This window comes from Vulpes vulpes, chromosome 2 (assembly GCF_048418805.1).
Source record: "Vulpes vulpes isolate BD-2025 chromosome 2, VulVul3, whole genome shotgun sequence".
Taxonomy (NCBI): domain Eukaryota; kingdom Metazoa; phylum Chordata; class Mammalia; order Carnivora; family Canidae; genus Vulpes; species Vulpes vulpes.
Window position 1 is genome coordinate 16,731,913 of NC_132781.1, and position 14,872 is coordinate 16,746,784.

Sequence of the window (14,872 nt, forward strand, 5' to 3'; positions counted from 1 at the left end):
TGATAAGTTTCCCCAGGTGATTCTAATACAAAATTACCTGTAAGAGATTAGTATCAGCTCTCCTTATTTTCTAGATAAGAGAAGGAGATCCCAGACACAAAGCCCTGGTTACTTTCACCCCAGTCTTTCTGTTACACAGTATCAAAACTTGGTTTGGTTACTTCTGTTTGAGTTTAGCATGAGATTCATGAGTATAGCTTTTTACTTTACACAGTAAGCTCACTTCTGCCTTTACCAAGCTGGGCCTTTGCTGACTGGATAGGATATGTGGACTCACTTTAAGTTTCTTTTTACAGTTTTTACTTCCCGGGATGAATGTAAGATCTTAATTTGAAATCATGAAGCAGGAACTTAATCTGGATTGTTATTTATGGTTATGAGAAAAAGGTGCCTTTGAAACAGTTTTGTTTATAAGTTTCTAGTTTGTAATATATTGTAGGTACTGGACTATTCCACCTTTGTCTCACTTAGTAGTTTTGGTTGCTCAAATAACAGTTGATTTAACACTTGTATTTGCAGCACTTAAAGTAATCCATAAGCCACATCTATGATTAAGTTAACTAAAAAGTGCATTGCTTCTGTTACTATGGTATAGTTTAGTTAATAATATAGTATATACTTAAAAAAAAAGATTTTATCTATTTATGACAGAGAGACAAGCAGGGAGAGCAGCAATCAGAGGGAGAGGGAGAAGCAGGCTTCCCACTGAGCAGAGAGCCCTACATGGAGCTTGATCCTAGGACCCTGGGATCATGACCTGAGCCAAAGGCAGACACCTAACAGCCTGAGCCACCCAGGTGCCCCTAGTAATAATGTAGTGTAAAGTACCATACTTGGTAAAGATTCCAGATTAAAATGCTTAAGGTAACAGGTTATGTAAGTCACAGCATTCAGTGGGAAAAGGGGGAAGTTAGGTCTGACTTAGGTCTTACTCCTTGTTACTGCTAGGCTTTATGTTGAAATAACTCTTGGGAAAGCAAATCTACTACTGGTAATGTATTTTGTTTCAGAATCATAGGAAAAGGGAAAAGGCTTTTAGTAAACCAGTCCCCTGCCCCTAACTCCTGTGATATTAACTTGTAAATTAAATTTGTGACTTAATACCATTCACTTATGTTGGTTTTCTCTCTTACTTGCAGGGATTGATAGTTCTTGGGGAGGCACCTCCCCCGGAGCATACAACAACAGACTTATTTCTTCCACTTAGTTCTGAGGTGAAGACAGATCATGGGAATGATAAATTGGTAAGTATAAAAGACAGAAAAGGGGGAATGAGTAAGAATTCCAAAGGTAGCATCAGTACACAGTTTATTCTCTTTAACAAGGATCCTTGGCATTGGCTGAAGGAAGGGGACCGTATCCTCTTTTATCACTTTTGGCATTTCAAGGTCTGAATTCCTGAATTAGAGCAGCACAGGGCCCTCCTGCAGCTGTGTAGTTGACCTTGAATTTAAAAGCAGCTCCTAACTCCAGACAAAACAGCCAGAGCAAGTGTGGCTTTTTGGAGTATTACTGAGAAATCAGGAGACCATGTGGCTCTGATGCCTTTAACAAATAAGGCACTGTTTTGGGGCCACTACAAGATGAAAAGGTTGGACTAGAGGTGTAACTCACAAAGATGTAAAAGTACTCTGAGTTACCCCCCTTTAATTCTGTAATGAGGGTAAAGCTCTCATTTTCTGTAATCTCTATCCTTAGAGCCTAGCCCACATCTCCCTCTACCATGATTCCTTCCCTTTTTCTATTTCTCTCAAAACCCAAATTAATTCCTTTAATTTCTGAATCCCAACAGCTTTTTTTCACTTTTTTATTGGCTTTTATGAATATTAACATTTTTTTATTTAAGTCATTCATTAGAAATTCCAAAGTCCCATTGACAGTGGTTTGTTTGGGAGGCTAGAGTGCTGGCTCTTTAAATTCTGAGTTAAACCACCTAGTCTTTTTGCATCTGTAAATCAACAAAGCTTGTTGTCCTTTATTATTATCATCTTTAGCAGGAATTTATGTGATAATGGTGGAAACTAACTTTCCTAATGAGAGAACTTAAAGCCAGGGATAAATGTGAAGACATTTAGAGATTAATGGTTCTTAACTGGAAAATGGTTTTAAATAAAGAGTAGAATGCCAGATTTTGCAAGTATTCAAGTCCAGTGTGAGTTCATTATATGCTATCTATAGAATTATTTTTTACAAATGATTTGTGAAAACTGCTTTAGTGATTGCTCTAGCCAAGATAAAAATTGATACAAGTCCGAGAGAAAACATGGTTAAGTTGGAAGGTCATCTGGTGCTTGGTGGTATGAGGTACAGGAAACATGAGATTTGAGGCATATGTGATTGGGAGTGAGTTTTGTGAAGATACTTACATATTCGTATATTTAGGGATTCTAAAAATGTTTGGACCATCTCTTGTAGTCAGGTTTTTCTCAACCTCGGTGCTTGTGAAGGATAGAACATGACAGTCTCTCATTATGTATCTCTGATTTTGGTTGGTTGTATTTACACATGTTCACATATGTGCATGTGTGTGTACCCCTTAATGCCTTGTCCCTTTCCTACCTCCTATTCTTTTTTATATACAGATTTTATTTAAGAGAGAGAGAGAGAAAGAGATAGTGACAGAGAACACAAGTGGGGAAGAGAGGGAGACAGACTCCCCACTGAGCAGGGAGCCCAACATAGGATTCCATCCCAGGACTCTGAGATCATGACCTGAGCCCAAGGCAGATGCTGAACCGACTGAGCCACCCATGTGCCCCTAGATTGTATGATTACAATCTAACTGTAGGGCAAAACGTACAATTTTGAAGGTCAAGACATCTTCCTAGTGCCTAATATTTCAGCTGCCAAGCAGAGTTTTTCATTGTAAGAAGGCCTTTTAAAGTTCTTACATTATAGGGACTGGACTATTCACTTTTGTTTCATGTAGTAGTATTGGTCGCTGAAATACAATTGGTTTACTTAGAATTATATTTGTGGTACTTAAGATGATCCTTAAGCCACGTCATTAATTTTGCCTTTTTGTTATCCAGCTTCTTTTTTGAAAAGTGATTTATACCTTGTCTTTTTAATTTCGCTTTAAGAATAATCTTAAGTCATACTTGACATGGGCAGCTGTAAATTTTCATAATCCTATTTAACCACCCTATTTTCCATTTCTATTTTGCCTATTAATTTTTTTCCAAAATGGAAATATTTATTGCCCCCTCTCACCTTTTTAGTCCCTTTCGAAAAGCATTTGGAGACTTGTGGTTTAAGAATAATTACATCAGAAGTGTTTTAACTGTCAAAATATAGTTTTAGGAAGTTAAATACAATTCTCAAAAGAAAGATACTGTGACTTACTGGTGAAGGTGAGAATGATGAGTGCTGGAATGAGATTACTCAGTAGCCTCCAAAACTTTATAATTTTCTCTAAGAATAATAAAGGCATTACCTTTGGAGATATGTTTTCAACTAGACACAGATCAATTTTAACTCCTCGATGTTCTAAAATTAAACACCCAACCTAAGACATCTGGTCTCTAATAAGGTGTAAAGAGTAAGTAAAACACAGTTAAGTAATTTATTAAGAGTTATATGACCCTAGGAAGGCTTGTTTATTAGATGATGTTCAAGTGTTACACTGAAAGGATACATATTCATCTTTTTGCCTTATTTACAAACTGAATGAGTGTTCCTTGATTGAACCAATATATATCTGCTTTGGTTATGAGCACAGGATAGGGACGCCTGGGTGGCCCAGTGGTTGAGCATCTGCATTTGGCTCAGGTCGTAATCTGGGGATTGGTCTGTGATCTCGGGATTGGTCCCTCATTGGGCTCCCCATGGGGAACCTGCTTCTGCAGAACTCTGCCTGTGTCTTTGTCTCTTTTTGTGTCTCTCATGAATAAATAAACTTTTTTTAAAAAAAAAGAACAGTACAGATATTGCAGAAACTGAATTATTTTCGAGACAAACAGGAAATGTTCTCTGAAATGAAGTGGGTTTTGTTTTTATACTGTAGAGTAGTAGGGGAGAAGAAGGGAGAAACTCTAGAAAAATGCCCCTTTAAAAATAAAAGAAAAATTCAGTCTGACTTCCAACTCAAAGGCAGTTTAAAAGGTAAGAGTAGATGGAGGAAATTAAGGGCCTCTGGCTTTGCAGGTGCTGATAAAATCAACTGCTGCACTAATAAATTCTGATATGGCATAAAAAGCCTTCTGAACAAAAAGGGTGTGTTCCTGGAAAGAGGAAATGCATAAAGCTGTTGAGAGCTGTTCTCCCATGTTCTAAAACATGTCCTTTCCTTCTTTCTCCTCCCACTTCCCTCTCCTGAATAAATAGTAGTCCCTTTTCCTCCAATTAAGAAAGAACTAAGAGTGAAAAGAGCTAACTTGGAACTTAGGCCTATTACTAAGTAGGAAGAATGCACTTGAAAATTACCAAAGAAAGTCAACAGAATTTCAGAAAAAAATTCTCTGAGATGAAGGCCTCCTCAGTCCATTTGGCTCAGGGTTTTCAGAACTAAACTAGAGAGCCACAATCTCATGAGCTTTCAGATTGTCAGGATAGAGGTCACAGCTGCCAAGTAGCTAGAAATTGAGGGAGGGAATAGTGGCAAAGGAGGGAGTCATGGAGGGGTGGTGCTTAGCCCCACAATCTGTCAATCCTTCTCAGATCCTTTAACTTTACCCTTGAACTGTACCTGTTTAATGGAATTTTGACAGAGCCTGGTAGAAAGCAACAGTTGGTAAGCTGAAAGAGCTGAACAAAGAATGTAGTCACTGCCCACTGCAGTGAAGACAGAATTTTGGAGTTTCAATACTCCCAAGTCTTGGTAAATATTTTGGACTTGAGCTTGACATTGAAACCAAAGAAAGTTCACGCTTTTAGGAGTTTAAGACTTTCCCAGGACTAAGGGACTCACCATAGAATCAAGGAAAAATCCAAAATAGTCTATACTGTGTTTCTGTGAAAGCATGGAAATAGTTACACAAAATCAAGATTCATTTGGTTTCTAACCAATTAGAAATTTGACTACTAGAGCAAAAATCAACATGCTTCTGGGAAAAAATAACCAGATCCAGGGTCTGTAACATATCATATACAATATATTACCCAATAACAATTTCTTACACGTCAATAGAAAAATTGTGTCTGTTAGTCATGAGAAAAGATAGAAACTGATCCTGAAATGACTCAAATTGGAATTAGGAAATAAAAACTTAAAAGCATCTAATAAAAATATGTTTGAAGATTTAGAGTAAAAGCAAGCATGGGGGGATCTCAACAGAGAAGTGAAAACTAAAAAAGAGTCACATGGAACTTGTGGAACACAAATTGGAGAATTAAAAAGTACAGTATCTGAATAAAAAGTCTACTGATAAACTAAGCAGCAGATTGAAAACTTAACGGAAGAGAAAGGATCACGGGGCGCCTGGGTGGCTTATTTGGTTAAGCATCTGACTTGATTTTGGCTCAGTTCATGATCTCAGGTTGTGAGATTGAGAGCCCCACTCTGGGCTCTGCACTCAGCACACAGTCTGCTCTTCCCTCCCCCTCTGCTCCTTCCCCTGCGCATGTGTTCTCTCGCTGTCTCTCAAATAAATAAATAAAATCTTAAAAAATAGTGCACATAACAGATCGGTGGAAATTATCCAACCAAAAAAAGAAAGACTGAACATAGAACTGCTCAGAAATGAACATAGTCCTGGGGAAATGGTAAGTATGTATACTTAGAGTTCCAGAAGGAGGAGATAACTGAGTGGTACCAGTGGGGAGGGGTGGTGGGTTAAAGAAATAATGGCTGAATATCTGAATGAAAAAGGTAGTTTTATCGATTGAAGAAACTCAAAAAATAGTAAGCAGGGGAACCCTGGGTGGCGGTTTAGCGCCTGCCTTTGGCTCAGGGCGCGATCCTGGAGACCCGAGATCAAATCCCACGTCGGGCTCCCAGTGTATGGAGCCTGCTTCTCCTCCCTCTGCCTATGTCTCTGCCTCTCTCTCTCAATCTCTCTCTCTCTCTCTATCATAAATAAAAAAAAATTTTTTTTAAATCTTGACTCTTAATCTTAAAAAAAAAATAGTAAGCAGGAGAAATATAACATGGTGAAAAAGATCTTGCAAGCAGTCAGATGGAAAAAAAGATGAATTCTGTATAAATGAATATTGATAAGGATAGGTGACTTCTTTTCAGAAACAATGGAGGACAGAAAACAGTGGGATGGGATCATTAAAATGGGAGGAGGATGGGTTGCTTCTCAACATTCTGTACATGGCCAAAATCACTCTTTAGAAATAAAGGTGAAATAAAGTCATTTTTAGATAAAGTTGAGCAGAATCTGTTGGCAGAATATCTGCACTGAAAGAAATGTTAAAGAATTTTCTTTAGGTAGAAGATGAATAATAACAGAAGCTCAGATCTGTGGGGGGAATAAAAGAACAGGGGAAGATACACTTCATGAACAACAAGCATAAGAAAGCTGCTATGAGTGTATTAATACTAGCAAAATAATTTTTAAGACAGAAATACCAGAAATAAAGACAATTTTAAGGGACATCTGGGTGGCTCAGCGGTTGAGTGTCTGCCTTCGGACCAGGATGTGATCCTGGAGTCCCAGGATCGAGTCCCACATTGGGCTCCCTGCATGAGGCCTGCGTCTCCCTCTGCCTGTCTGTCTCTGCCTCTATCTCTGTGCGTCTCATGAATAAATAATTAAAATCTTTAAAAAATTAAAAAAAATTTTTAATACAGAGTTTTAAGACCATTACCAGAGATAAAGGACATTTTTACATTGATAAATGGGGTCATTTCATCTAGGAGATAGAAAAGTCATAAAGGTGGATGCTTCAAATACAAGAAGCATAAATATATGTAGATAAAGGATTAGACAAATCCACAATCATATTTAGAAATATTTACACTTTGAACTCAGTAATTGATAGAATTACTAAACAAAAAATGAGAAAGTAAAGATCCAAAGAGCAACCAACCACCTTGACCTGATTCACATGTATAGAACACTACTTTTCTCCCACAGTACCCATACCTTCTTGTGCAAAGTAGGAATAATAAAGCAATTCCTTACTCTTGTTATCTCCGTTTCCAAACTCCAAAGATCTACGTGGTTTTCCTAAGTTCTGCATCAAGCTCATTTGGTGGTAGAATTTGACCTGAAGTGATATTTATTAAGACTGTTAATATTTTTAATTATCCCTAACTTTTGAGGTAAAAATATTACTTTTTTTATAATTAAGACTATTTGGCAGGGAGCAGGTTAAGGTTGACCACAGAATTGAGCAGAAGGTAGAGATTTCTCATATATCCCCTCCCCAGCATAGTACTGCCTTGGGTAATCTCCTCCATGGTCAATTTCTCCAACAAAGTGGTATATTTGTTGCAACTGTTGCAGCCTACTTTGACACATCACAATGGTCCCAAGCTCCATAATTTACATTACAGTTCACTCCTGGTGTTTGCATTTTTTGGGTTTGGATTTGTGTTTATGATTTCAAAACACTTAACTCAGTGTGTACAATGTATGACTTGTATGTAAGTTTGTATGGATTTCCATGACACATCAGCCCTCACAGGGTCTTAGGTAAGAGTTGCTCGGTTTCTGTACCTGTTTAGAAAGTTGATAATTAACTATTGAAGAAGTATAATATGCTTATAATAGCATTTGGTCTGTAATAACATTTGGGTAAAAGCTTACTATTCCAAACTGTGCTGTGTGTCTAGGAAACACCTATAAGCAGAACCAAGGTATCTTCCCTTGAGGGCTTCATAGTCTTATAGCAGGCCTGTAACGGGGGAATATGGGGAAGGGAGGAATTCTCACTTCTAAGGGAGGTCAGGAAAGGTAGCATAATAGAGAAGGATGTACTTGTACTGAGTTCTTGTAGACTTGTTGACGGATGGCATTGAGAATGAGTTCCAACAGGGAGGGGTACTGCATGTATAATATGAAAGGCTTGAGAGAGCCTGACATTGTAGAGGAACTACAAATACTTTAATTTGATGGAGTGTTGGATGAATGGGCCATTTCACAATGAATTTTGTATCTATCTTAATGAGCTTATATACCTCATCCTGTAAGGTAACAGGAAGCTGTAGACTAATACTAGATTTGTGTATGAATGAAATTTGCTTTATTTAATAATAATGGGTAAACTTTTCATTAAAAAACAAAACAAAAAGCTTTTTTTTTTAATGGGTAAAACTTTTTTTAAAAAATTTATGGTTAAACAGGACACCTGGGTGGCTCAGCAGTTGAGCGACTGCCTTTGGCCCAGGGTGTGATCCTGGAGTCCCAGGATCGGGTCTCACATCGGGCTCCCTGGATGGAGCCTGCTTCTTTCTCTGCCTCTCTTTCTCCGTGTCTCTCATGAATACATAAATAAAATCTTGAAGAAAACAAAAAACTTACAGAAAAGTTTAAAAAGTAGCACACAGTCCCCACAAACCCTCACCAGGCTTCCTGTAGTGTGGTTAACTTGCATAACCATTGTACAATGATCAAAACCAGGAATTAACATTGATACAGTACTATTCAGATTTTATTCAAATTTCACTCATTTTCTCACTAATGTTTTTTCAGGAAAGGGGATCCAAAATTCCACACTGAATTTCGTTGTCTTTTCTCTTTAAATCTCCCCAAATCTGTGATGTTCCTCCTCTTTGTTGTCTTTCATGGCCTTTGTATTAAAGCCATGTATTAATTGTATTAAGACCAGTAAAAATACTGGTCTTTTCTTTTGTATAATATTCCTCCCAGTTGGAATCACTTGATGCTTTACCATTGCTAGAAGTTACACATCTGTCACAGTAATAACACAGAAGTGATACTGTGCCCTTGTTAGTATTTTCCCCTTTGTGTAATGGATGTCTATCTCATGAGATACTAGGCAATACTCTCACTCATTATACTTAATCAACTACTAGTGGGTTTTGCCTGCAACAGTTTTTACTGTGGTGTTTACCAAATGGTGATTTTCTATTTCCTGCATTTGTTAATTGGAATCCTTTTAGGAAGAACTGTCTTTTCTTATTATGTGTTTATTCAGTTTATATCAGAATGGATTCACAGATACTTTATTTTATGGACTATAATCTGTTATTGTTATTCAGTTGCTCCACTTGTTGAGACAACTTTTAGTATTGGACTTCTTTGATCTTGGTTCCTGTGTCTTTTCAGCATGCTCACCTCAGTTATTAGTGAGTATTCCCTTTTCAGGCACCAGACGATGTGCCAAGCTCATCTTGTATTTTACCTGCTCCAGCCCTGGTTCTTTTTACTGGACAACAGGGTTTAGAAACCAACATCTGGGTACTAGTTGTACTCATTGCTACTTGGTGTCATTGCTTCTAGGACTTCTCAGTGACTAAGCTGGGAAATCTACATTTACATGAAGGTGAATATATATATATAAAATTGTAGGGCAGCCTGGGTGGCTCAGTGGTTTAGTGCCACCTTCAGCCCAGGGCCTGATCCTGGAGACCTGGGATCGGGTCTGCATCGGGCTCCCTGCATGGAGCCTGCTTATCCCTCTGCCTCTCTCTCTCTCTCTCTCTTTCTCTTTCTCTTTCTCTTTCTCTTTCTCTCTTTCTCTCTCTGTCTCTCATGAATAAATAAATAAAATCTTTTTTAAAAATTGTAAGTTCATTTCGATACCAGTCCAACACAGCAGCCTTCCTCTCCCTTATTGATACTCATTTCTACCATATAAAGTAGTTTCATAATTGCTAGTTCATACCCCTTGTGAGAAAAAAAAATTTACTAATCAGAGGACTGTGTTATGTATGATATCTTTGCCCTATAATATGCAGTCAAAATACTGTTTTCTGAAATTATGCTTAAGTTAGATTTATTTCTTCTTCGAGTATAATATGTAATTGTTTTAATACAGTATGGTCCTTTTGTTAACTATGGTATTCCACTTTTTCTCTCCCACGCACAATAGTTGATTTTTATTATTACATGTTTTTTTAGTGTGTGAAGCATTACTACAGTTCTAAGAATCAAAGCTGTACAAAAAAGACCATCATTCCTACTGCCTTCTTCCCATTGTTCCCTTCTTTCCTTCTGTTCCCACTTGCTGTAGGTGGACATTTTCATTAGTTTTTGGATTATCTTTCCTATGGTTTTTTTGCACAAATGAGTAAGTGACATGTATATTTTCTTATATCCCGTTTTTTTCTTCCAGGAGAGGTAATTATTGGATAAATATTTCTTAAAGGACTAGGTTTGAAATTGGGATTTGTTTTAGCAAAATATTACTTCTGTGGCTTTTGACAAATGACTTCATTATTGGTGTTTCTTTTTGTAAAATAAGCCTCGTTTCTTTTACCCTTTCCTTACTTTGTGGAGTGGTGATGATAACAAGTCAGAGGATAAATGCTTTCTCAGAAGAAAAGCATGCTAAAAATGTAAGCTATTGCCTTTTTTTTTTTAAACAGTCCAAGCTATAATCTTCTACCATTAGTTAAGCAGGAACCTCTTTTTTTTTTTTTTTTTGAAGTTTTGCGCTCCTCAGGGACCATGAATGGTGTGCCCTACGAGGGTTTTGAGATAGAGAGTAGAGTGATAGGTACTGGTTGAGGAATATTTGACGCACCATATTTAAAAAAACAAAAACAAATTATGACTATTAAAATAGGGCTGTGGATAGATAAGTTGAACAAGAATTTATGACTGTTTTTGCAGTTACTGTATTTCTCTTGATTTTTGATGCATATTTTCAATGGTGTTAGTAAATAAAATCTTAGGTTTAGTAGCCTTTAGGCTTGTATGTAACAGCCTTATGCTGATTGAAAATTTTCAAAGTAAATAATTCAAGGATGCTTGGTTGGCTCCAATCAGAGGAGCAAGTGACTCAGGATCTCGGAGTCATGAGTTTGAGTCCCGTGTTAAGTGTAGAGATTACATACATACATAAAATTTAAATTTATTTTTGTGTAATCATATAGTTTAAAAGATTTACCTGTTTGAGAGAGAGAGAGAATGTGTGCGCATGGGAACAGGAAGGGGGGAGGCCAGAAATAGACTCCCTGCTGAGCTTGGAGCCCAGCATGGGCCTTGATCCCACAAATCTGAGATAGATCGACCTGAGCAGAAACCAAGAGTTGGACATTTAACCAACTGAGCTACATAAGCTCCCCTGTATAGATTTTTCTTTTAACTTCAGTACAGTAGGGGAAAGTGAGGCATATATAGTCACCGTTTTGTATGTGCTAAAATGGAAACTTAGTTAAGTAACTTGATGGAAGTGGAATTTTCAGAAAGTTCCATTCCCAGTTTAGCACAATTTCCTGGCCATGATACTAGTTCATGGAAATGACTGGTGTGCACTGTTTATGGCCAGCAATATTTTGTTGGTTTTAAGCAAGACTATATTGAGTATTATTGAGATGAGCTTAAAACATGAAATAATTCGTATAAAACCAAAAAGTAATTTATTTTGAACTAAGAATAAAGTTGAATTTTTAATATTTTGTTCATTTATTTGAGAGAGAGGGAGACAGAGATAGCAACATAGAGCACAAATGGGGAGGAGTGGGAGAAGCACACTCCTCAAATGAGCAGAAAGCCTGACTCGGGGCCTCAGTCCCAGGACCCTGAGATCATGACCCAAACCAAAGGCAACACTTAACTGACTGAGCCACCCAGGTGCTCCTGAAAGTTGAATTCTTTAGTTTGCTTTTTTTCTCCTTTTTGATGACGTTGGTCAGAAAACCAGTAAATAACCAAAATGGAACTGTTAAATTTTCTGAATAAATAAATGTGTTGCACTTAAAAATTGCTATTTTAAGCAGTTATGACCTGGTATTAATTGAGTGAATTAAAGATACATATTGTGCAGATTATGTGTTTTTAAGTGTGTGCCTTTGATATTTACCCTTTTGCTTTCTCTTTTTTGGCAGATTAAATTGAATGGGCACAGATTCTTAGACCCCAGGAAAATCTACCCCATAAGACCTTAATTTAATTTAACTTAATTTGGTCACACTAATTGGTCTGGCCAAAAGACTGGAGTGATGGATCAGATATGTACTTTCTATGAATAACAAATTTGAATCTCATTGCTGTGTTATTTTATTCTGTATACCTAGCCCTTTCAGTCATGAAAGAAATCACTTCAGTAACCCTCCTTGCTACTAAAAGTGGCATCTCTAAGATCACCCCAAAAGGTAATCCCCTGAGTCTCTGCTTTTGGGAAAAAGGGAAATTAACAAATTTTCTATCTCTTCAGCTTTTCTCCTCTTTTCTTTCTGGATGTGGGATGCATACACCCTGAGTCTATCTGAACACCACATACAATTCAAGAGAAGCTCAATAACAACTCCTGCTTTCTGGATGGGAGAGCATTAAAATCTTTGATCCTTTTTACAGTTTCCCATTGGAAGACTGATAATCTGAGTCATGCATTACTTCCCTGAAAATACTAATGATGTAAACCACTGCAGTAGTGATGATCAAGCTTAATTTAGTATGTGATTTTAATATTTGTAAAGTGTTTATTAATGTATCTCTACTCTGCCTTTGCACCCTTTGGGACCACAGGATAGGGAGTGTTTGCTCTTTCTTAAGTGTGAATGCAATGAAGTAGCTTTAAGTAAAATTGTGCGTGTTGTGAGTTGTGTTTTTCTTTTTCCAGATGGAACACTGTTGGAGGATTGGTCTTAATATTTTAAGCTCTTTACATTTGAGAATGAGTGATGAACCTAATTGCCCCAAAGCTCTGCTATTGGATCTCAGTGTGATTATAGAATATCCTACCATCCTCTGATAATTCAGTGCCTGCTTGTATGGTTGTGACTGGAAGCTAGGCACATTCCCTCTTTGTGGTTCATGCTCTTGATTGCTTGCTCTGTGCTTGTGCTGTTTTATCTTTGACAAGCATTTCCATGCTAAATAATGTTTTCCCTGTTGACTTCAGTTTTAATTTGGGGGCTGAATTGCCCCCAAGAAAAAAGTTCAGGTTCCTCTAAGAAAATCAGTAAAATTCACAATGAATATTAATGGCATTCAAGTATATGTATCTTATAGGCGTGATAAACAACATAGGCTATTAGCAGTGGTTATCTGTAGGTTGTGAAATTACTGATGATTTGTGCTTTTCTTCAGACTTTTTGTAAGAAAGATAAATTTGTTTTGAAAAGAGATTTTGCTAAAGAATGGCAACATTTAGTCTTGATAGGTGTCCTTACAGTTTATTGTCCCATAATCCCTACAAAAGAAACTAATCAAATGTAGATTCATCCTGTTATTTATATGTGACACCTTGTAAAATATTTAAATGTATAGAATATATCTGCCGTAATGTTAAATGCTAGTATTTAAATGAGCATGAAATTGACTGAAGTTTGTAAGATCAGCATACCAGCAAAAAGTTCACAGTCACAGAAATTCATGTTGAAAGGACTTCTGTAATCTTAGGAAAGCTGTTAACATGCCAGGAGTCACACATTGGCTCGTTAATGCAAACCTGGATATTAAATCCTTTTGATTATCTAGTAGTTTGTCATTCCATGAAGTTTGTTCGGGCTTTTTGAGGTTCCCCCTGAATAGTAAATATTTGTTAGCATTCAGGTGGATATTTGGGATTATCAGCTTTTTAAAAAGATTTTATTTATTTATTCATGAGAGACCCACAGAGAGAGAGGCAGAGACACAGGCTGAGGGAGAAGCAGGCTCCCTGCAAGGAGCCCTATGTGGGACTGGATCCCGGATCCCAGGATCACGCCCTGAGCCAAAGGCAGACACTCAACCACTGAGCCATCCAGGCATTGCTTATGTACTTTTTAATTTTTTATTTATTTTTTATAATAAATTATGTACTTTTTTAAATGTAAAAATATTGTCTAAAAAATTTGTTCTAACACTATTTCTGCCCTGTCATTGTCTATATATGTACATTTATAGTCATCACAGTTGTATTAAAAATATTTTTAATCTTTTTCTAAAATCATTTCTACATAAAAGACTTTTTAAAAAATATTTTAAATATTTTGATGTAAAGGAAAAAGAAATGTCTTTTGTGATTATATTTTACATTCTGGTTTGCTATTCTACAATTTATAACTGTGCCTCAGATGTTGAGCATTTATATTATTGATATATAGCATTACAGTGACCATCTTTGTGTATAAGATTTTGGGAAATGTGTTTATTGGGCTATTTCTTTAAGATAGATTTTTAGAATTGAGTGATAGGAACATCTTTATAAGTCTTGCTACTTAACAAGAGGAGATTGGTGTAGTGTTAAGGCAACGAGTATGTGTGCCAAATTTACCATAATTTTGACATGTTTGGCTGATACAGTTGCTCAGGATTTTTGTAGTACTTTAGTACATGTACAAGATACATGTAAGAGCATTTTCCCAGTGTTCACTTGTTGTAGTTTGCTTATGTCTTTTTTGCTTGTATACTTTGATCTAGTTTTTTGGATAATTTGTATTAAAACATTTTGGTTAGCTTCCCAGTCTATTGTCCTTTCTTGATACTTGCCTACAACTGGTTCAGGTCTGCAGATTCTTTGGTGTTTTCTCCCTGGGGGTGTAAAGATCAAAAGATGTCCTAAGTATATATTTGATTTGTGTAGTTCAGAGATAGTAGTTACTACCTGATAGCATTAGGTAATTAGTTACAGAGCTTTTATTGATTTTTTTTTCTATCTTATCATATGTATTATGTATTTACACAAAGTACAATTTTCTGGAAAGAGGTTTCCAGCATCTACCGTGAAGTTAAGCAGGTATTAACTACATTCACCTTGCGTCTTAGTTGCCTTGGTAGTGAACCTATGATCCTTATGATCCTTACTTGAAGACTCTTGTTACTATGTAATTATTTTACTAAGCTTCTGTTTCATGGAATCATTAAGTCAT

The 14,872-nt window shown here is 36.7% G+C and overlaps 1 protein-coding gene across 11 annotated transcripts in view; it reads left to right on the plus strand.

Moving 5' to 3' along the window:
• KANSL1 (KAT8 regulatory NSL complex subunit 1) overlaps positions 1-14,872 on the plus strand; it is a 188,873-nt gene that overhangs the window by 140,776 nt on the left and 33,225 nt on the right. For all 11 annotated transcript variants that reach the window (XM_025999521.2, XM_072746932.1, XM_072746934.1 and 8 more), the window contains one exon: positions 1,140-1,244. In XM_025999521.2, coding sequence (XP_025855306.1) covers positions 1,140-1,244 — 105 coding nt within the window. The remainder of the gene's footprint in view (positions 1-1,139; positions 1,245-14,872) is intronic.